At 31.1% G+C, this 23,629-nt stretch overlaps 1 protein-coding gene across 1 annotated transcript; it reads right to left on the reverse strand.

The window, feature by feature from the left end:
- Positions 1 to 9,635: 9,635 nt before the first annotated feature.
- Positions 9,636 to 17,159, reverse strand: LOC147808322 (uncharacterized). The gene is made up of 4 exons (XM_087166984.1): positions 16,744 to 17,159; positions 12,114 to 12,720; positions 10,142 to 11,990; positions 9,636 to 9,811 (listed from the first exon to the last, which is right to left on the reverse strand). The coding sequence occupies exons 1-4, from the start codon at positions 17,157 to 17,159 to the stop codon at positions 9,636 to 9,638; spliced, it is 3,048 nt and encodes a 1,015-aa protein (XP_087023110.1).
- Between the last annotated feature and the right edge of the window lie 6,470 nt (positions 17,160 to 23,629).

Raw genomic sequence — 23,629 nt, forward strand, 5'->3', positions numbered from 1 at the left:
TTGCCATGTGACATTTTTAGCAGCAATCATTGGTCGATTTTCTAACGTTGCCATTCGGGGAGTTGCAATGAGGCTTTTTTTTGGTGCCGTGTAAGAGAAATATATATATAGATTTTAAATTCATTCACGCTTACAATTAAACTGAAGATCGTATGAATGCATTAAGTAAGCGGTAAGTATAAATTGAATGTTTTGTATAAAATGTGTGTTTTTTTTTTTTGTTTTTTTTACTCTTAAGTTTCATAAATTCAATTTTCAACCTGTCAGGTTATATATTTTCTAAATCGTTGGTCTAACTAAGAAAGTTTCCGTGATTTTCTTCCCTTTATAACAAGGTACAAGGTGGTTTTACTGAAATAGTTTCTCATTGATAAGAAATTGCACCATCAGAAAGGTTCCTAATTTTACATTAAAATCGAAAATCTTCTTTTTAGTTTTCTATTCAACGTTGGTATTACAAAAAACAATCAATTCTACTTTTTAATTTTTAGAATATCGTTTTAAATGACAATTTATTTTATTTCACGTTAGATTTATTTCATGTTAGATTTAAAATGTCTTTAACTCCAGATTTTTAGTTTATCCGGTGATTCTTTTAAAAATTTCCTTTTTAGTGCTCTATTTTTTTTAAAAAAAAAGAGATAAAATTGATGAATCCCAAAAATATTCCTTATTTTTATTTCCTTACTTTTTGCTTTAGCAGAATATTTTTTTTTAAGAGAAATAAAATTTTATTCACGCATTTCATTCTTTATTGTATTTAATATTTATTTTCAGCAGTAAATTATTATAGATTTATAGTTTCTCCCTAACCCAGGAGTAGAATTATATCTAATGTTCGGCTACAAAATTCATTGCAAATGTTGTATATGGATTATGAGATCGGTCGAACCATAGAGGGTTTTCTACATAATTATGCTGCCATTGCAAGTTTTCCAACGGAAACAAACAGTAACTTTTCTTTTCTTCGTTGTAATCAAAATCAGAAAGTGTTAAACATTGGTTGCCACGAATTTAGGGTCAACACCGAAGATAAAATAATCATAGCATTTTTACATACAGTTCAGTTAAATTCTAACAATAATAATTATTGCAATGTTCTATATTTTAATAAATAAAAACTTTATTATTATTTTTTTATTAAAAGTGTAAGTTTAATTGAAACCAGGGGGAAATAAACAGAATTCTATCACCTTTGTTATGCGTAAATTTACAACAAAATCTATGCATTATTTTTTTAAATATTAAATAAGAGTAAAACTTGCTCAGGCTCTAATTTTCCTGAAATTGGCGTAATTTTTCAAGTTTTTGGTATCCCTTTAAGATGACGCTGAATCCCGTACAAAACAAACTAATTCAAATTTGAATGCGAAATAAGTGGCCTTAAAATTCAAATTAATTTTTAAATTTTATCCTATATATTTAATAGGTTTCTATTTTACTTGGTTTAAAAAATTTTCACATAGAATCAACAAAAGTGATAATATTCATCTGAAATATCCAATTACTAAGCATATTAATTTACACAATAATTCTAATAATATGTATCGCAAAAATCTGTTAAACTTGGCTAAAAGCACCTGCAACAGGATTGTAGCCCCCTTCCAAACACATATACAAAAACATGTATGGGTGATTCTTTTTAAACATGACAATTCGAACCAAAAAATTTCTTCAAATTTAAAGTCTTCGAAATAATCTAAAAAATTTTTTTGTATACTTCTTTAGTTACATTTATTAATATCTTACCGACAGCAGTGTAGTTTATTGATATTTACTCGAGAGAAAAAAATAGAAATTCGCCAAATCTTGAATGCCAGGAAAATGACATATTAGCTTAGAAGTTTAAAAAATGGTCATTTTAAGTTAATAGTAAGTAACTCAACTTGAGCCTTATGTTAGATGGACCAAAAATTGCTTAAATTAATTATTTTTATCCGCTGTAGAAAGAATCAATTTTTTTTGTTGCTAATATGTACAGAATAAATTTGTGTATAATAATCAATCATTAAATAAATAAATAACTTTAATTACATCCAACCGTATTACAATCATACATAAACTTAGTATTAGGTTAATATTTGCTTTTCCGCCTTACAGTATTAGCAGTTAAAGAAAAATTTGGTAACACTTCAATTTCCTGGATTTCATATTACCAACCATATAACAATCATACATAAACTTGGTATTAGGTTAATATTTGCTTTTCCGCCTTACAGTATTAGCAGTTAAAAAAAATTTGGTAACACTTCAATGTCCTGGATTTCATGTTACCAACCATATAACAATCATACATAAACTTGGTATTAAGTTAATATTTGCTTTTCCGCCTTACAGTATTAGCAGTTAAAAAAAATTTGGTAACACTTCAATGCCCTGGATTTCATAAGCCAGGATAATGACAAATTCGCCATTTTATAACGTATAACTTTACTTTAATTTTATATTTTGGCCTAAGGCGTTTACATTCTGCAGAAAACAACAGGATTTCTTGAAATAACTCAGATAAATTTATGTAGTTTATATTATTAACGATTTCTAGAAGCCAGGAAAATGACAACACAAAAACCTACTCATCTTGAAAAACATTTTGAAATAGATTTTGAACCAGAAAATTGATTCTTTATTCCTGCAACAAGACATCTAATAAATCTATTAACTTAAGATATTGATTGCTAACTCTACTTATTTTGGTTGTAAACCACTAAATAAGAGTAGCCAGAAAAATGACAGATTTTCTTGGGACAAAGAAATTACTGACAGAAAAAATTATTTTAAACGAAGTTTTTGCAAATAATACCCTCTGCGTATATTCTAGAAATGCTTACATCGGATGAGGTAAAACAAATTAGATATTGAAAATGTTATGGGAAGTTTTGCAGCTAGTTATTATTGGAAACATTGTTTGGAACATGCCTGGAAAATGACATTTTGAAGTTCAATTAAATTTTTTAACTATACAAAACAGTCAATGCTAGTGCTAAGTCATTTTAAAATGCTAATAGCAATGCAATTTATAATTTTTTTTAAAGTTCTTTTAATATTATAGTATTAGATCTTGGAGCAAGGGGCAGTGAATAGTCATATTTCGTGAGAATCACCCATATACATACCCGAAAAACATATGCATACGCTAAGAAATACATATTAAACATTTTTTTAAAAGATTTTATTCTGTCCATGTCACTCGATTTATAATAGTTAGCACAAGTGTCACTAGGATCGATGATGGTCTAAAATACGATATATGAGGAGAAAAACAATTTCTGTATAGTATACATTTAAAGTACACTATCGTCTACTTCGACTGGGGGCATTCCTCTCCATTGCATTCAAGTTATTATTAATAGCCGGTTATAAGGAAATAATTTGGTGGACACTTTAGTAATTTTTTATAATTTTTGGGTTCAAATGGCAACTTTGATACTAATGCCAGATTAAAGGAGAGGTGGCAAAATTTCGAAAACTATATACATATGCTGAGAAATCTTTATAAAGCATTTTTTAAAAATATTTTATTCTATCCACGTCACTCGATTTACAATAATTAGCACAGGTGTCGCTAGGATCGATGATGGTCTAAAATACGATATGAGGAGAAAAACAATTTCTGTAAAGTATACATTTAAAGTATACTATCGTCTACTTCGACTGGGGGCTTTCCTCTCCATTGCATTCAAATTATTTAAAATTATTATTACAAGGGGATAATTTGGTGGACACTTTAGTAATTTTTTATAATTTTTGGGTTCAAATGACAACTTTGATATTAATACCAGATTAAAGGAGAGGTGTCAAAATTTCGAAAACTATATACATATGCTGAGAAATCTTTATAAAGCATTTTTTAAAAATATTTTCTTCTATCCATGTCACTCGATTTACAATAATTAGCACAGGTGTCGCTAGGATCGATGATGGTCTAAAATACGATATTAGGAGAAAAACAATTTCTGTAAAGTATACATTTAAAGTATACTATCGTCTACTTTGACTGGGGGCTTTCCTCTCCATTGCATTCAAATTATTGTTAATAGACGGCTATAAGGGGATAATTTGGTGGCGACTTTAGTAATTTTTTATAATTTTTGGGTTCAAATGACAAGTTTGATACTAATACCAGATTAAAGAAGAGGTGTCAAAATTTCGAAAAATATATACATATGCTGAGAAATCTGCATAAAGCATTTTTTTAAATTATTTTATTCTGTCAATGTCACTCAATTTATAATAGTTAGCACAGGTGTCGCTAAGATCGATGATGGTGTAAGTTACGATATGATTAGAAAAACAATTTCTGTATATTATACATTTAAAGTACACTATCGTCTACTTCACTTATAGGCATTTCTCTCCATTGCATTCAAATTATTGTTAATAGACGGTTATAAGGGGATAATTTGTTGGACACTTTAGTAATTTTTTATAATTTTTGGGTTCAAATGGCAACTTTGATACTAATGCCAGATTAAAGGAGAGGTCAAAATTTCGAAAACTATATACATATGCTGAGAAATCTTTATAAAGCATTTTTTAAAAATATTTTATTCTATCCACGTCACTCGATTTACAATAATTAGCACAGGTGTCGCTAGGATCGATGATGGTCTAAAATACGATATATGAGGAGAAAAACAATTTCTGTATAGTATACATTTAAAGTATACTATCGTCTACTTCGACTGGGGGCATTCCTCTCCATTGCATTCAAGTTATTATTAATAACCGGTTATAAGGAAATAATTTGGTGGACACTTTAGTAATTTTTTATAATTTTTGGGTTCAAATGGCAACTTTGATACTAATGCCAGATTAAAGGAGAGGTGGCAAAATTTCGAAAACTATATACATATGCTGAGAAATCTTTATAAAGCATTTTTTAAAAATATTTTATTCTATCCGCGTCACTCGATTTATAATAATTAGCACAGGTGTCGTTAGGATCGATGATGGTCTAAAATACGATATGAGGAGAAAAACAATTTCTGTAAAGTATACATTTAAAGTATACTATCGTCTACTTCGACTGGGGGCTTTCCTCTCCATTGCATTCAAATTATTTAAAATTATTATTACAAGGGGATAATTTGGTGGACACTTTAGTAATTTTTTATAATTTTTGGGTTCAAATGGCAACTTTGATACTAATGCCAGATTAAAGGAGAGGTGGCAAAATTTCGAAAACTATATACATATGCTGAGAAATCTTTATAAAGCATTTTTTAAAAATATTTTATTCTATCCACGTCACTCGATTTACAATAATTAGCACAGGTGTCGCTAGGATCGATGATGGTCTAAAATACGATATATGAGGAGAAAAACAATTTCTGTATAGTATACATTTAAAGTATACTATCGTCTACTTCGACTGGGGGCATTCCTCTCCATTGCATTCAAGTTATTATTAATAACCGGTTATAAGGAAATAATTTGGTGGACACTTTAGTAATTTTTTATAATTTTTGGGTTCAAATGGCAACTTTGATACTAATGCCAGATTAAAGGAGAGGTGTCAAAATTTCGAAAACTATATACATATGCTGAGAAATCTTTATAAAGCATTTTTTAAAAATATTTTATTCTATCCATGTCACTCGATTTACAATAATTAGCACAGGTGTCGCTAGGATCGATGATGGTCTAAAATACGATATGAGGAGAAAAACAATTTCTGTATAGTATACATTTAAAGTATACTATCGTCTACTTCGACTGGGGGCTTTCCTCTCCATTGCATTCAAATTACTGTTAATAGCCTGTTATAAGGGGATAATTTGGTGGACACTTTAGTAATTTTTTATAATTTTTGGGTTCAAATGGCAACTTTGATACTAATGCCAGATTAAAGGAGAGGTGTCAAAATTTCGAAAACTATATACATATGCTGAGAAATCTTTATAAAGCATTTTTTAAAAATATTTTATTCTATCCACGTCACTCGATTTACAATAATTAGCACAGGTGTCGCTAGGATCGATGATGGTCTAAAATACGATATGAGGAGAAAAACAATTTCTGTATAGTATACATTTAGAGTATACTATCGTCTATTTCGACTGGGGGCTTTCCTCTCCATTGCATTCAAATTATTGTTAATAGCCGGTTATAAGGGGATAATTTGGTGGACACTTTAGTAATTTTTTATAATTTTCGGGTTCAAATGACAACTTTGATACTAATACCAGATTAAAGAAGAGGTGTCAAAATTTCGAAAAATATATACATATGCTGAGAAATCTTTATAAAACATTTTTTAAAAATATTTTATTCTGTCCATGTCACTCGATATATAATAGTTAGCACAGGTTTCGCTAAGATCGATGATGGTGTAAGTTACGATATAAGGAAGAAGAAAAAATTCTGTATGGCCTACATTTAAAGTATACTATCGTCTACTTCGACTGCAGGCATTCCTCTCCATTGCATTCAAATTATTATTAATATCCGGTTATAAGGGGATAATTTGGTGGACACTTTAGTTATTTTTTATAATTTTTGGGTTCATTTAATGGGTAAAAAATGGATCAAAAATAATATGCATAATGCTTAAAATTCAAAATAAAATTTGAACAAAAAAAAGTTATTGAAATCGACTATTGTGGTTGAATCACTATTGTGAAACGCAGGACTCAAAGCAACGAAACGTATTTGGTAATTCGAAGAAAACAGAAAACTTTTGAAAGGTGATTATTATAGTATACACTTCCAAGTTTCATTAGACAATGATTTTTAATTAATTTAGATGTTTTTCAATCCACCTTCATCATGAACGTTTGCATAATTTTGATAACGTTTTTATTTACCCGATTTAATATGATTTTGAGACCTCTCATTTATATTTAACTTCATTTTCAACAAACAGGGCATAAATATATCAAAGGGCCGGCCAGATGGTTGAGCGATTAGCGTGCCTGACTGCGGGTTCGAATCCAGCTCAGGACATGAATGCTTGTGTGTGTTGTTCTCTATTGTGTGAATGTGGCCCACCCTATAAACGGGTATCTGTGGCAGTGTGGTATGTTGATCGTCTCCGTGACTTAGGTTCGCAGGTACCAACTGGGTAAAGTTAAATGAGTAATACTTCCGGCATCTTCACATTCGAAGGACGTAAATATTCAGTGCCTGCCTTTAAAAGAAAAAATAAAGTTGACTGTTATGTAAAACCCTGTAATAAACAAAGAACAATAGCGTGCATAACAAACTCCTAAAATTTAAATTACTATTTGGCAATCATAATAAAATTAAGTTAGTGAGTTAGTGAATAAAAAAATAATGTTCGAAAAATAATAATTAAAAATAATAAATAATTTACAATTCTTGGGAAAAGCTTTCAAAGGCACGACGTAGAAGGTAGTTTTAAATTTAATTAAAACAATCTTCTTTGTGATTTAAACATTGCAAAAAAATGTTTTACTTTCAAAATTTAATTTGATAAATATTTTGAAAGCACGACAATATATAAATAAAGATTACATCATTTTTTTCTTAACTATATAATACGATTTAATAATCGTTAACATTTAAACACAACAAAAAGCTGATTTCTCTGCTTCGATTACAATCTGTTAGAAAGTCAAATGAAACTAAAACTCAATAATAAATTTTGGCAGATTAAAAAAGAAAAAAAAAAGCACTTCCTTATTTATGTTTGGAAGTTGTATTTGTTTATATTTCTATTAGGAGTTATTGTTATTAAAACAAATGGGAGGAACTTTTCAAGCATATAAATTAAGTATTTTTTTCTGTAGATATAGAACATTTTATTTCAAAAACATAAAAATTAATTACGATAAGAAAAATCTAATAGATGTATGAGGGTTTAACTTTTGATTCCACACAATCCATTGAGACGTAAAAACTTTTGAAAATTCTTTTTCGAAATTTGCAACATCTTAGTTTCGCCCTCCACACCAACTGTTCAGGTGTACTTTTTTTGCACATTCTATGCAGCTTAAAAAAATGGAGTTAATTCACCTCAAAGCGCTCGCTTTTTTTTCTGCGTCTATCTTTCTTAAAACAATAGAGAGCACGCGTAAAATGTTTTTAATCGCCTCTTAATCTTGTCATATCTTCAAGGAATCACCAAAGGGATTTCTTTGAAGATTTCAAATTACGCACCTCGGAATGCTATGCTATAGCGTTGAGCTTTAGCTCGTTTTCAGGTGATAGTAAAGCATAAGCCGGGAGGGCACCATAAGGATACCGATGCATTGTACAACAGTCCACTAATTAAATATAAGATGAATGCAAAAAAAAACAACTTTTTATTATTATTTATACCTGTTGAAAGAAGCTTAAATGCTTTGATGGTATGAGCGCTTTTAAATTATGTATTAATATATATATATATATATATATATATATATATATATATATATATATATATATATATATATATATATATATATATATATATACATGTTGTTGTGTTGTTGACGCATGCCATGAAGGCAGAGGGGGAGCGATTGTTCTTGTTTTCCAGTTGCGCCATATATGACCAAGAATTCGACTTCTGCCACACCCATACGTCACACCCGTTTATAGGGTGGACCCATTCATACATCCATTTATTCATCCACAGATCTTAATTTTTAACCTGAATCGGAGATAATGCTTGATGCTCATTTAAAAAAAGAAATATTTTAATGAGTAGTTGGATGTTAATCTTTACATAAACCAATATATTTAATTCCTCGTTTCATTCTCTGTCTTCTACTATAGCACATACCTTTCCTGTATCGCTCTTATAATTTGATATCAAACTCTCATTTTCTCTCCTTTTTTTCGATGTTATTATTTGTTTGCTAAATTAGAGATTCAATTTAAATCTCTGCGCTTCGAATTTGTAAACGTGCACGTTACTTAAAATTTAATTTCATTTCAAGTTGAATATGATAATTTAAACTTTTTCATACCAGATATAAGATTAAAGAGTAAATTTATTTGTTAATTCTTTTCAGATTTAAATTCCATGCCTTTTGATTTTAATTTTTTATTCTGGGCTTGCCAAGTTTTTAATTTTAATTTCTTTCACGTTGCTTTTAAAAACTGTTGTTATGGTTGTTTCTAATGCCACTTGAAATATCAGCAACCCAGATTGGTGGACCAAGCGACTCTCCTTGTTTTGTAGTGGAGCCATCCATGCCAAGAATTCAGCCACACACAACACGTTTATAGGACGGAACCATACATACATACATTCATTCACAGATCGTAATTTTGACCTGAACCAGAGAGCGATCAATCTCCAATTCAGTACCCCCAGAGGTATTGATTTGTTATGGGAAAATGGAGGACTTTGCGACTCCACAGATTTAACATGAATCAGTCACCATACACGGGGAGTCTTCGGCAGGCAGGGATCGAACCCACGATCACTTGGACATGGCTCCAGAGCACTACTATTAAATCTGTACTCTAAAGAAACTTGGATACCCAAATAAACATGACTCAGGAGAAACGAACACAACGTTTATTTCATATGGACAGCACAAGAGGGAATAAAAATATAACAAATATGAGAAAGTAAATAATTGGCACAGCGCCATCTATTGATATTAATTTTAAACATAAATTTTAGATATAATTTAACACTCCCCACCATGCATCCATTTATTGGATGCATTAAATATTTATTGCACTTCTAGATTATACAGTCTTTCAATAGGTCTTTTAACAACATTGTTTTCCAATTGAATCTCACATGATCTAATTTTTCCATCTCTACCTGTAAACAAACTTTTTATCCTTCCTAACTTCCAATTATGGCGCTTAACATTATCTTCTCTCACGAGAACAACATCATCAACTTTATAAGTATTCACATTTTTTGAATATTTAGAAAACATAACAGATCTTAACTCTAATAAATATTCCTTAAAAAATCTTTTCCAAAAATGATCCAACAATAGTAATCTATATTTCCACTTTTTAGTTAATTCCACTTTATTTGACATTAAATTCAGATTATTTGGAGAAGGTAAAGTAGTTAAACGTGCCCCAACAGTAAAATGTGAAGGAGTTAAGGGGTCAGGCTCATGTAAATCATTATAAACATAAGTTAATGGCCTAGAGTTAATAACCGATTCTACTTCAGTTAATACAGTAATTAATTCTTCATAACAAAGAGAAGTTTTACCCAAAACTTTTTTTAAACAATTCTTAACAGATCGCACAAGCCTTTCCCAAAAGCCTCCCCACCATGGGGCACCTTCTACAATGAATTTCCATTCTAATTGATGCTTCTCTAAGAAGTTACATACTTCATCATTTTTACACATCTTATTCAAATACTTAAGTTCTTTATCGGCAGACTTAAAAGTTTTAGCATTATCAGAGTATATAACTTTACTAATACCCCTACGAGCAAAAAATCGTCTTAATGATAGCAAAAAACATTCAGTGCTTAAATTAGATATTAATTCTAAATGAATATTACGAGTAACAGCACATGTAAATAAACTTATATACACTTTAGTATTATCTTTTAAATACAATGGTCCTGCAAAATCAATACCTGTAATCTCAAATGGTTGAGATTTCTCTACTCTATCAATAGGTAAAGGTGAAATAATTTCTTTACCCCCTTTAGCGGTAAATTTTTTACAAATTCTACAATTATACAAAATAGATTTAACAAACTGTCTGCCTTTTAAAATCCAAAACTTACTTCTTACCTGAATTAAAGTTTCATTAACACCATTATGTAATACTTTTTCATGACAATCATAAACAATTAATTTTGCAAAATAATCATTAGAAAGAACAATAGGACATTTTTCATACACATCTAAAGATGAATTAATTAATCTAGTTTTCACTCTTAGAATACCTTTATCATCTAGCATAAGATTAACATTAGCTAATTTGCAATTTTTATCCATACATTTATTTTGTTTGAGATTTTGGATTTCTGAATAAAAACTCTGTGCTTGGGACATTTTAATCCAGTAGTCCCAAGATTTTTCAGTTTCCAGTACAGAAATCGGACCTGTGCACTTTTGTTTTGTTTTCAGAATATTAATAAATCTGAAAACGTAGGATGTCACACGCACTAATTTTCGAATTTTACTGAACTTTGAAATGCACAAAATAGGTTGAATTTCACAATTTTTAACAACAGGTGGTGTCATATCACATCTTTCTTCATCGCAAGAAGAAAGTAATGCGATTTCAGAAGAATTTTTATCAGGCCAGTTTTCTTCTGATTCGGATAACCAAGAAGGACCATAGGCCCACACACTGTCACACACTAAATCTTTGATTTTTACACCACGGGTTATCTTGTCAGCCGGATTATCACTGCCTGGACAGTGGTACCACATTTCTGGAGATGTACTTTCTTTTATTTCACTGACACGATTTTTCACAAAGGTTTTCCAACGATATGCTGATCCTCTAATCCAGTTGAGCACAATTGAGCTGTCAGTCCAAAGACGAGCTTTTGCATCAGGAAATTGCTCCTGCACAACTTTCAACAATCGCACTCCAATAACTGCAGCCATGAGCTCCAACCGAGGCAAAGTCATTTTCTTTAAAGGAGCTACCTTTCCTTTGGCTATAACAAACGCTGTTCGAATTTCACTAGAAACGGTGAATTTCATATAGATAACAGTTCCATATGCAGTTTGCGAAGAATCACAAAATACATGAATTTCTAAACTCTGTGGAGTCTCTCTCGATCGAAAATACCAACGTGGTATATTGATTTCACATAATCCTTGAAGTTGGTTGTACCAGCAGTTCCAATTGGCTTTTATTTCTTCTGGCACCGGTTGATCCCAATCAATGCCATCTAGCCAGAGTTTTTGAAACATAATTTTTGCTTGAATGGAAAATGGCGACAGGTAGCCCAAGGGGTCGAACAGTCTCGATGAAATCTGAAGAATAGTTCTTTTGGTCAGTTTCTTTTCTGAAGGAGTATCCACAACATCATCTGGTGAGAATGTAAAACAATCATCTGTTGAAGAGTATTTCAGTTCAAGCACCTTTGATGTAGCTTCAGGCATATTTAATTTTAAAGTTTTACTTTCTGGGGAAAATTCTTTCTTTAATTCTTCCGAATTAGAGTTCCATTTGGTTAAATTCATAGAAGCTTCATTCATAATTGCTTTAGCTTCATGATAGACTTGACGAGCCTCGTCTTCTGAGTCTACTCCAGTGATGAACTCATCGACATATAAGGAATTGTCTAGTAGTTGAACTGTCTTAGGATAAATATCTTGAAATTTCTTCAGATGATGCTTGATACATGCAGCAAGCAAAAATGGACTTGGCTTGGCTCCAAAAATTAGTCTACAAAATCGGTACACTGTAATTTTAGGATTTTGTAAATCCGACTCATCATCAAGCCAAAGAAAACGCATGGCATCTCTGTCCTCTTGAGAAATAGAAATTTGATGAAATGCCTTCTCTATATCCGACGTCATAACTATTCGATATTTTCTAAAGTTCAGGAGAATTTTTAGTAAATCCGGTAAAAAGTTCGGTCCATCTAAAAGGCAGTCATTGAGAGAAAGTTCCTCTTTTTCTTTTGATGAAGCATCATACACAATCCTTAATCTTGTAGTTGCGTGTTCAGGCCTTATCACTGCATGATGAGGAATATAGTATATTATGTCACTGCATTTTGAATTATCACCAATTTTTTCTATTATTTTTTCTTTTAATTGCCCTTGAATAACTTCTTTATATTCTTCAAATAATTCTAAGTTCTTCCTAAATGTTTGCAACAATTTGAAAAAACGAAATTTTGCATTTTTATAGTTATCTTTAAGTTTTATTTTTTCCTCCTTCCACGGTAATTTAATTTCATATCTCTTTTCCATCTGAGTCATTGATGAAGAAAATAATTCCAAAGCTTTTTCTGTTTCTTTTTCTTCGCAGATATTTTTTATTCCAATTGATTCGGTTTCCCAAAACATTTTCAAGGACTTGTTTATATTCATATTTTCTTCCAGGGTCAGATTAGTCATAACATTCGTCAATTCATTACAGTCTGAGGAGGGAAATTTCCCTTGCACACACCATCCAAATATAGTTTCAAGTGCAACCGCAGAATAATTTATTCTTTTGATTCGTTCATTACTAATAGACCACAATATATCAGCGCCAAACAAAATCGAAACATTTTCACCCATAAATCTAGAATCACTCCACTTAGGCTCTAATAACGTTATTCCAAGGCTCTTCAGTTTATTTTTTATTTGATTACTTGGCATTTTTATGTTCGCTGATGTAATCACTGAAACTTCGATGAAATCAAAAGTGATACTTTTCTCAGGGTCATTAATATTTCTTAAAGTTAATTCTACAATTTTGTTTTTATATTTTTTCGGGTGATTTTCACTAAATGTATGAATTTGCATTTCTTTTTCTCCTTTTTACTTTTAAATTTAATTTTCTGGATAATTCTTTAGTTATAACCGAAATTTGAGAACCTCCGTCAATTAAACATCTTACAAAACAATGATTTTGAGGTCCTTCTGCTATAGCATTTACAGTTTGTAAAACTATATTCGATCCAAATTTAGATGAAGAATTTTGACTTACTTCTAATGGTTTTGGCTCCTTCTCTTCTTCTTTGTCATTCAAGTCCGATTTGAAACAAATTGAGTCATGATGTTTTCCTCTGCAATTCTTACACGAAAATTTATTTCTGCATTGAGTGGACATATGATTTCTTCCGAAACATAAAAAACACCTTCCTTTTCTTCTTAGGAATTCTAGCTTCTTTTCAATATCAAAAACATTACAGTTATACTTTGAATGATTTTCACAGTCACAAAAAATGCATCTATAATTTATTGTTGACAAGGCGGATGCAGTTCCAGGTTTATTCCGATAAAAGTTAGATTTTCCCTTCTGCTCAAATCTGGATAAATCTTGGCTATAATTATTCTTCGTGTGACTAACTAAGCTTGCCGCTTCACGACAGTTAATTTCCTTTTTCAAAAAACTTAAAAGTTCTTGTATATCAAATTCTTTTTCTGATTTTCGACATCGATTGAATTCGAAATTTAGTTCTTCTGGAAGCTTCTGCTGAATAATTGGGCATAGTAAATTTCCATAACTTCCTGCAGTTACATTCAATGATGACAGGCTTCTTATTTGTATTTCACATTCATCATATAGCCTTCTTAGTGCTTTTAAGTTGGAAACAGTTCGAATAGGTTCAATAGCAAGAAGTTTTGTCATATGAGAGCTTATCACAATGTCCGTTCTTCCAAAACGCTCTTTCAGAATCTCGATAGAGGAATCATAATTCTGATCACTAATGGCAAATCCAGATATAGATGCGAGAGCGCTTCCTCCAAGCAGGGCCGGATTTACGTATAAGCTAAATAAGCTGTAGCTTGGGGCCCCGAGATGACAAGGGCCCCCAGATCCTACTTTCCCCCTGCTTTTTTTAAAGTTTTATTCGGAGCTGGGGCCCTCAGAAGCCCAAAATGTTTTTTTTTCTTTTTTACATTGTCGGACATAATAAATATAAATAAATGACTGAATAAAACAAAAATCTTCATTGTCACTAGTAGGGAACATATCATCTTTCAAGCAACTTGAGTATTAATAAATAAACAATTTTTTAGTTTAAAAGTAAAAAAGTTTTTTTTTTTGCCCCATCATTCGATCATCAGACTATTTAATATCTGTTTCTAAAGATCAGAATTCCCTTCTATTTTACTTCAAAATTGTACAAATGATATATTTAATGCTTTCATGTGATATGCAGCAGTTTTAAATAGCACTTAAAATATCTAAAAAAGGACAGAAATTGTTAGCTCAGAAAAAAATTAACTAATACTTTTGAACAAGAATTTAAATAACTACACACGTTTGTTTTACTATCTCATTCTATATAGCATTATTTAGAGTAGCAGTAGACAGTTGCGTGTGGGTGTGATGATGATGTAATAAAAGAGGCAAACAAAAAAGTTAAAATCCTCAATATTATATTTTTAAACTCCTCGAAAATGAAGTAAAAGAGGTATACAAATTAACTGTTGCAAACAAATTAATATTAAGTAAGAACGAAACAAAAATGATATAGAAATATGCTGAATCACTAATGAGACCGGGATGAAAGACATCAAAACCTATTTGATTGTAATAGTATAACTAAAAGGTGTTTCTAAAATTGTGAAATCTATCAGGCTTTAATTTTTTTTCCTGTCACAAACTTTATCAGTAACTAAAAATAATAAATTCGTTAGATTTCAATATTGGTTGTTTTTTCGTTGATTAAATGTTAAAAATTAACAGATATTTGTCTTTTAAAACATTTCATTCTATAATAAAATAATTATTTTACAATTGTAATGATCTAAAACTAATTGCTAATTGATATAAAGCTTTAGTGTCTTCCATTGATATGTTGAATGCTCGTTTTGGCTGAATGCCCGGGACTGTTGCTCTTTCACATCCTAGCCACTATACACCATCAAGAGCAGAGCTGATACTTTAAACTCGTATGACATTTATTCTTTCTGATATTTAATAGACCCTTTAATAAATCCTTAAAAATATAAGCCAAAAATTTACATAAATAATGAAAAAAATTTTCTTGCACAAAAATTTAACAAATGTACTTAAAATAATTAAAAAGAAAGCAAAAATAATGAAAAAATATTTTCAATATAAACATCAATTAAATAATATCAGCTTACGAAATGGTCTTTTTATTTTTACAAACAGTATTAATATAACGGCCCTCACCAGCTCCAGGGACTGCTGACTTGGGTTCAAAATGACAAAGCTACGGAGCTGAATATTAGTAGTCGTGAACTCGAAATTGGGTCGACTATTCAACGACGGTTATAAAATAAACTAATAAATTTGGCCGGGGTAGCCTGGTTGATAGGGCGTTGGACTCGTGTTCGTGAGAATGGGAGTTTGAATCCAGCCGGCAGAAGAATACCCATGTATAAAATGGTGACTGGTGCATGTTAAATCTGTCGGGGTCACAAATTCCTCCAAGTTCTCATAACAAAGAAATACCCCTGGGTACTAATCTGGCAGTTCCCTTGTCTTCTGGATTAGTTTCAAAATTACAAGGCCACGGTGTTGAATATTAGTGGTCGTAACTCGAAATTGGATCGGTTGTTCAACGGCGGTTATAAAAAAAAAATAAAACTAATAATCAAAATGTATTTTCTTGTTTTCTTTCTAACTCTTTGTATATTTTCTACGCACTTTCAAAATTTCATGTCTCTAAGTCTTATAGATTTTGCAACGTAAAAAAAAAAAAAAAAAAAAAACAATTGAGAAAAAAATTCGCGAAATCATTAAAAATTGCAAATAAAATATATTCAAAATGAATCGAAAAAAAAAAAAAACTCTATTAAATATATAGTGGCTCAGCACGCCAAATTTTTACTCCGTGCTTAAAATGTGTTTCTTTTGTAACTTTATTCCCTCGTTCAAAAAATTTGCGCAATAAAAGAAAAGTTCTACATAATAGTCTCGTCACAATTAATATATTTAATAATAAAGTGATATTATCAAATTTTTTAATAATATAATATTAATACTCAACAATAAAAAATAATGACAGTTTACTTTAGGTGTATGGAAATGGAATTGAACCCATAAGGGCCCCATCATTTTCAGTAGCTTAGGGCCCCACCAAGCTTAAATCCGGCCCTGCCTCCAAGCAAGGATTTCAGATATGAAAATTTTTCAGTCTTTCGTAATTAGTTGTTGTTATGAATAGCTGTTTCAAATTGATTATAAAAATCCAACCACTTGGTAGAATCTCCGTAAAATGTTCCTATTTGCAGACGAGGTAGATTCATTATTTTCGATTCAGTTTTAACAACAACAGTTTCGTTTCTATCAGTTTCGATATTTATTTTAGAATTAGAAGAACATCGATTTAAAAATCTCTGAATCCTACCTTTCCATGTCACTATTTTTTCTTGATATTCTTGGCAGGTGGTTATTTCGTTAACAGTGTATTCCAGTTTTTCATCCAATTGTTTTAATTCCATCATTTTTGCATTTAGTTGCTCACTTAAATCCAATAAAAGTTCTGTTTTTTCAGCATCCTGAGATTCATCTGCAAAACTCGCTTCAATTTTCGATATCAATTTAGTAGTTAGCTGTCTTACCACAGTTCGTTTCATTTTTTGATTCCCTATTACTTCTTTCGTAGCCATCGTTCTAAATTAATTTATCCAAGTATTCTTCCAAAAATTTTCAATTCCATAAAAAGTCCCCTATTCCAGGGATTTCGGCACCATATTAAATCTGTACTCTAAAGAAACTTGGATACCCAAATAAACATGACTCAGGAGAAACGAACACAACGTTTATTTCATATGGACAGCACAAGAGGGAATAAAAATATAACAAATATGAGAAAGTAAATAATTGGCACAGCGCCATCTATTGATATTAATTTTAAACATAAATTTTAGATATAATTTAACAACTACCAACCAGGCTATCCCGGAATGGTAAAGTATATTAAAGGTATATTTTATGACTATTCTGTATAGTTTAACCATCTCCCCTTTCTTTTTTTTAATATAGGGATAGGCTTGTTATTATTTTTTGGTTTCATTCATATTACCAGGCATAAATATAAAGATATCCCCTATATGCGTCCTTGCGACCACGGTAGAAAATTGAACAAGATGAAAGCGTCCCGGCGGGACGGGGGGAAGTGTTAGTATTCTGACTCCACTCCCATGCGTGTGAACGATCTCTGGCCGATCTCTGAAATGGTATGTACTGATAGTATCAGTACATATCCAACATGAGGTCTATGAGTATCAGTCTGATACTCATAGACCTAGGCGTACAAACAGTAATATGCCTTGTCTTATATGAAGGGAGAAGGTTGAGAACCGGAGAGATGTGACTCCATGAGTAAAAATGTAAACTTTTCTTTAAAGTAACCGATATTTATTATTTACTTATACATATTTTATAATCGTCGTTGAACAGTCGAACTAAATTGGAGTTTACAACTACCATTGTTCAACTCCGTTGTTTTGTAATTTTGAACACAATCCAGAAGGCAAGGGAACTTCTGGATCAAGTATGCGGAGAAATTTTGCTATTGTGGAGGACTTTTTGATGGAACTAATCCGCATTTGCGTTACATGGAGAGGAAAACCACGAAAATATTCCTCAGTTGGCCTGGCTGCACGTTGATTTTTAACCATGATCAATCCACCACTGAGAAAGTTTTACGTCAGCACAGTTGTCGGCTCGAGCCGGGTGTGGAAATCGCTCCGACGGGTCATCGTTAGGATTCGAATTCGGATCGCATCATCGGGAGGTGACCGGCGCACTATCCGTTGAGCCACCACGACTCATATATATATATATATGAATAACTTTAATTTCTACTTTTTTTTTCAAACTTTTTTGACACCCTATACCCTTTGTCACAAAGTATCCCATTTCACAATTCGGAGAACAGTTCGGAAACAAAATACATGTTATAGATCACATCTAAAATTTTACTCTTTAATTTTAAAGCGTTTTTTTTAATTACATTTGTCATCTGAATATAGATGAGCCTTTATTTTGTTATACGAGATAAAAAAAAAGTATAAATATGCTAAATAATTTCAAATACATTAAATAATTTTAAATATATTAAATAATTTTAAAGCTATTAAATAGTTTTAAATATTTTTATTTTAACCAAAATGTGTGGTGTTTTATTTTATATTACCTCTTCCTTTCTCTCCAAACATGGCTGTTTTAGAGCATTTTTGACCCACTGATTGAAAAGTACTAAAAATTATATTTAATTTCAAATGCAGTGAATGATCTTTTAAGCCTTTTTTTATCCAGACTTTTTTTTAAATCTCTCTTTACCAAGAAAGTACTATCTTTCTTCAAAATTAGATTATCTATTCTTTAAGCTTTGAACAGAAGTTATATTGATTTTGTAACTCGGTATGGCTAAAAGAAAGAAATAATAAAATTGAAAACGTCTAAAAAAAATTGAATAAAATTTGAGCTTAAATATCAAGTTATCGTTTTCAAATTCATAGTTTAATACTTCTTTGGCTGCATGCCAACTTTTTAAATTTGTGAAAAGGTGAGGGAAGGAAGTTTTTTCTTATTTTTTTTATTTTTCCTTCTCTTGTTTAAAATCAACAGATGGGATTTTTTTCCCTATAGGTGTCCATATTTATGACAGAATCTTTCTTTTAATTAGTTTGGCGAAACCAACGCTTCGAAGTAATATATTTTTTTCGCTTAAAAGCTTTCAAAATCATTTTTAATGATTCTAATAGTGTTATTGTTTACGGTTCTAAACGTAAAATAAAAATTATATAAAAATAGGATTTAAAAAGGGCAGGAAAGTATGTAAATAGGGTTTCAAAAATGTTAATAATAACAATAATTGTTTTAGGGGAAGGTGTATTTCAGGATAACAAATGTTTCTTTTTTGTTTTATTTTAAAAATGAAAAATAATTATCAATCAATGTTATACTTCAATTTAAAATAATAATTTAACTCAATATTTATTAACAGCTTCTAAATAGAGGGTATTTGGAAATTACCTTTTTAATATACAGGTTGTTTATAAATTCCCGGACCCATTTTGATGTTTAATAATTCATAAAATAATGAAGATATAAACAAACTTATGGCATTTGTTGATGGAATAACTCATATATTTTCCTTTTCAGGTTTGAGTATCTTTACTTTTGTAAATATCGTCTGCGCATGTGGTTAATTTCAGATAATTTTATTTTCCAGTCTAAATATCTGTACTTTTCTAAATATCGTCTGCTTAATAATTGCATTTTTCTCTCTTTTGTTTTTGGCAACTATTGCAATGTTATATTTACTTTTGATGCGTTTGTTCTATGTAGTACTTTTCTTTGTGATGTTTTATTCGAGCGGATATTAAGGAGAATTCATACACCACAAGAGAAAGCACTGATTTAATGGTGGATGCTTGCCGCTACCTGGCTTGTAATTGACTATCGACTTGATATTCTCCATGCGACGAAGGGAGAACACGTGGACGTTCATTGACAAGGGTTATGTTATTAATTTTAATCTATCTTTATTATTTTATGAGTTATTGAACATCAAAATGGGTCCGGGACTTTATAAATACCCTGTATATTTGAAGAAATTTTTCTAAATAGGAAATAAACAAAAGTAGTTGCCCATAAGGGATTGCAAATTAATATTAAAGAGAGGGAAAAAAATCTGACAAATAGTATAAATATTTCTTTAAAAATTACGGTATAAAATTTTACGGCAAAAATTGATTTTACAGTGGGCATGGTTTTACATATAATGCACCCAAACGTTCAGTACTTTAAATCGTAATTTAATTCCAAATTTTTTACGTTGTTATAATGGTAATTTAGATTATATCTATAATTGGACAAAGTGGCATCTTCTTAATTCGTACTTAACTTTGCAGAATTATGCTTTCTTTCAAGAAATATTTTTCAAACAACATAAAGGCATCAATATATTTACCATATATATTGATGCCAACCCAACATTCAAACCCAATTTTAAGTTTACGACTACTAATGTTCAACTCCGTAGCTTTGTAATTTTGAACATATCCAGAAGACAAGGAAACTCCTGAATCAGTACCCCCAGAGGTATTGATTTGTTATGGGAACATGGAGGACTTTGCGACTCCACAGATTTAACGTGCATCAGTCACCATTTACTACACGGGGAGTCTTCGGCCAGTGGGGATTGATACGAACATGCATCGATATTATAACAAATGCTCAATATGTGTGTGTTTTTTGTTAAATGTTTAAGTTGTTAAAAATGTGCACCATATTTTCCCTTAAAAGTAGAATATGACTCAACAGCCTGTTCTGAGCTAGAGGAGAGAGTCCATATTGATTAATGATCCTCAATTTCGTGTCCAACAACATGATTGTAGCGATGAAGTCATCAAACTAACTTTACTTTTAAGACTATAGTATTTTTTGCTTGTTTGTATATATATTTTCACATTCAATCAGAATAAGCTGTCCCTTAGTTTAGTTATCTCAGTTGTAACTCATGATAAATGTGTAATTAAATTGGTCACTAAGAAGGCAACTGTTTGAATAAAATATGAATAAATAATTAGTATTACTCCCTTTTTTTTACATTACTGTGAAATCTGGTAAATTTTCAGAATAAAATCTCAACTTGTTTGCATCTAAACTAGCTTAAGGGAAAAAATATTTTCATACGTCTTAATTACTTCTACCTTCTATAAGTAAGTTTATTTTAATACATTTGTTTAGATTTCATAATTAATCAGTCTTCGAAAGGTTTATTTAAACAAAACAAAAAAACTCTTTTATTACGCTTAAATAGTTTTTGGTTAAATACTATTTTTTAAAAAAAAGATTTTAGCAATTTTGTCCCTGTCACTACTACCTCTTAAAAATATGTTTTCGTTTCCTTAATTAATGTTGTTCTTGTTCTCGTCCCAGTGGCGCGATCTATGGCTAAGAATTCGACTTCTGCCACACCCATACGTCGCACCCGTTTATTTGGCAGACCCATTAATTCGTCAAAATGTAATAATTTTGACTTAAGACAGAGAACGATCCATCTCCAATTCAGTACACCCAGAGGCACCGGTTTGTTATGGGAACATGGAGGACTTTGTGACCCTACATATTTAGTGTGCACCAGTCACCATTTACTAAACGGGGAGTCTCCGGCCGGCTGTTTCCTTAATTAATACAAAAGTTACATGCTTCTTCAAAAATTTTTAATGCAGTTTACCAGAGTATGTTTCATTAGGGTGTCAATAGAGTGTGAACTAGATTTCCTATTACTATCATTATCGAAAAAAGTACTTCATTAATCATGTTTACTACTTATGAATTATCACACTTTCTCAAGATTCAGAATTGTATATTCTTAGATCTTATTAAAAAAACGATAAACGTTAACAGATTCGAATTAACAAAATAACATTTCAGTGAATAAAGGGAAATCAAACACACTATCGATCACGATCGTGTAGGTGGGTTTGAATAAATCAAAACTTGTTTCAATTACCGGAAGAAAAAAAAAAACATTTTTTTTCTTTTCCAATGCCCAGCTGTGTTAACATCTGTCAATTCAAGCATATACAGGGCGATTTTGTTGGTCTCTCTTTCAGGGGTATCATATTAGGTGGGCCAACGTCGCTTCCTCAGTGAGAACAGATAGTTCAGAGAGAAGGAAAGAACATCTATGCCTTGCTCGGGATTCGAACCCAGAACCTTTCTGATGCAAGGACAGTTCCCTGCCCTCTACACAGGCCGGTCGGCCCGAAAAAAACAAGAGGAGAAAAAAAAATTTGATCAAATTAAGTAATGTTATGCAAATTAAGTTTAGTAATGACATTTCTAGTAAGGGAAAAACTTTATTCTGGTAATAAAAACCAAAATATTAGGCATTTAAACCTTTCAGTTGGTGGTAATTTTTCCGTTCATATGGTAATGATTTACCGGAAATTCTGGTTTTTAAAATTAAAGATTTTGCTACTACACATTTAGAAAAATATGCAGAACTGAAAAGTAAATTTAACCGACTAAACGGTTTTTATGCCATATTCTAAGTATCGTGATAAAATGATCTAACTTTACCACATTTATCTTATTTTAGCATACATTGTAAAACCATATTTTATTGTAAATTGTCAAAATCATTCTTAGCTTCTGTAAAAATTATTGAGCTTTTTGTTGTTAACATAGAGCCAGAAACATGGTAAATTTTACCATATTTTGAAAGTTTTGACCATACTTTTTTTCTCATTGTCGAGTGTAGTTTAAAGGTAATTATTTAAAACACCCGCTAACTTCAAGGAACAATCAAACAGGTTTTTATGTTTCTTCCTCAGTGGAGATTCGTTTTTAAAATATACCGGCACCCTTGCTTTTTACCTTGGTTTGATCCGAGAATTTTTACAGTGAAGGCTTAGACAGGGATAACAGTCCCAAGGTCCGGAACTGCTGAGAGCTATTTGCAACTTCCTTGCAAAAATATAGTGTTTTGTGTTTTAAAATAATTTTTATGACAAAAAATTTGAGGAAAATTCATTTATAAGCTGGATGAACTTAAGTTTTGAAAAAAGGGTCTTTTAAACTTTGTGACTCCTTCTGTTTTCAGCCCTCAATAAAATTTGTCCCGGAATCCATAAGCAAGGCCCGACTTAGCCTATTTGGGGCCCGGGGTAAAAACTTCTTTGGGTGCCCCCGTCTGCTTCACATTTTTAGTTATGAAGAACCGAACTTTATGGAGGTATCTAAATTTTTCACCTCATTATAGATAACATAATAAGAAAATTGACTAGAACCTAAAATAGCTATAAAGTACCCCCCCCCTCCCCCCAGTTCAATGGTCAGACGATATATCGTTCTGTTCATTTTATTCATTGATTGACAATTCCATGTCCATCATTGCCGAACGCAGTTTTCTGATTGTCATCTAGCTTCGAAAAATTCATATCCTTGCTGACATTAGGACGGATTCAGCTAAATTTTCGCTATTACGATGGCTCAATTAAGTCAATCGAAAGCCCGTATTTTTGCAAACATATCGCATTTTGTGATACGTAAAAATACAAGCTTTTGATTGGCCAAATTTATCCATCGTAATTGCGAAAATTTATCTGAATTACGT

Source organism: Parasteatoda tepidariorum, chromosome 6, assembly GCF_982258835.1.
Source record: "Parasteatoda tepidariorum strain Cologne lab strain chromosome 6, Ptep-v5.0, whole genome shotgun sequence".
In the NCBI taxonomy this organism is placed as follows: Eukaryota; Metazoa; Arthropoda; class Arachnida; order Araneae; family Theridiidae; genus Parasteatoda; species Parasteatoda tepidariorum.

Bases quoted from the DNA above. Each gene is read 5' to 3' on its own strand.
- LOC147808322 (XM_087166984.1), bottom strand. From the start codon at position 17,159: ATGGCTACGAAAGAAGTAATAGGGAATCAAAAAATGAAACGAACTGTG. The intron at 12,721-16,743 runs GTTGGATTTTTA...GCAAACATTTAG, and splicing joins TACGGAGATTCTACCAAGTG to GAAGAACTTAGAATTATTTG. The intron at 9,812-10,141 runs GTAAAACTTCTC...ATACTTATAAAG, and splicing joins TTGTTTAAAAAAAGTTTTGG to TTGATGATGTTGTTCTCGTG.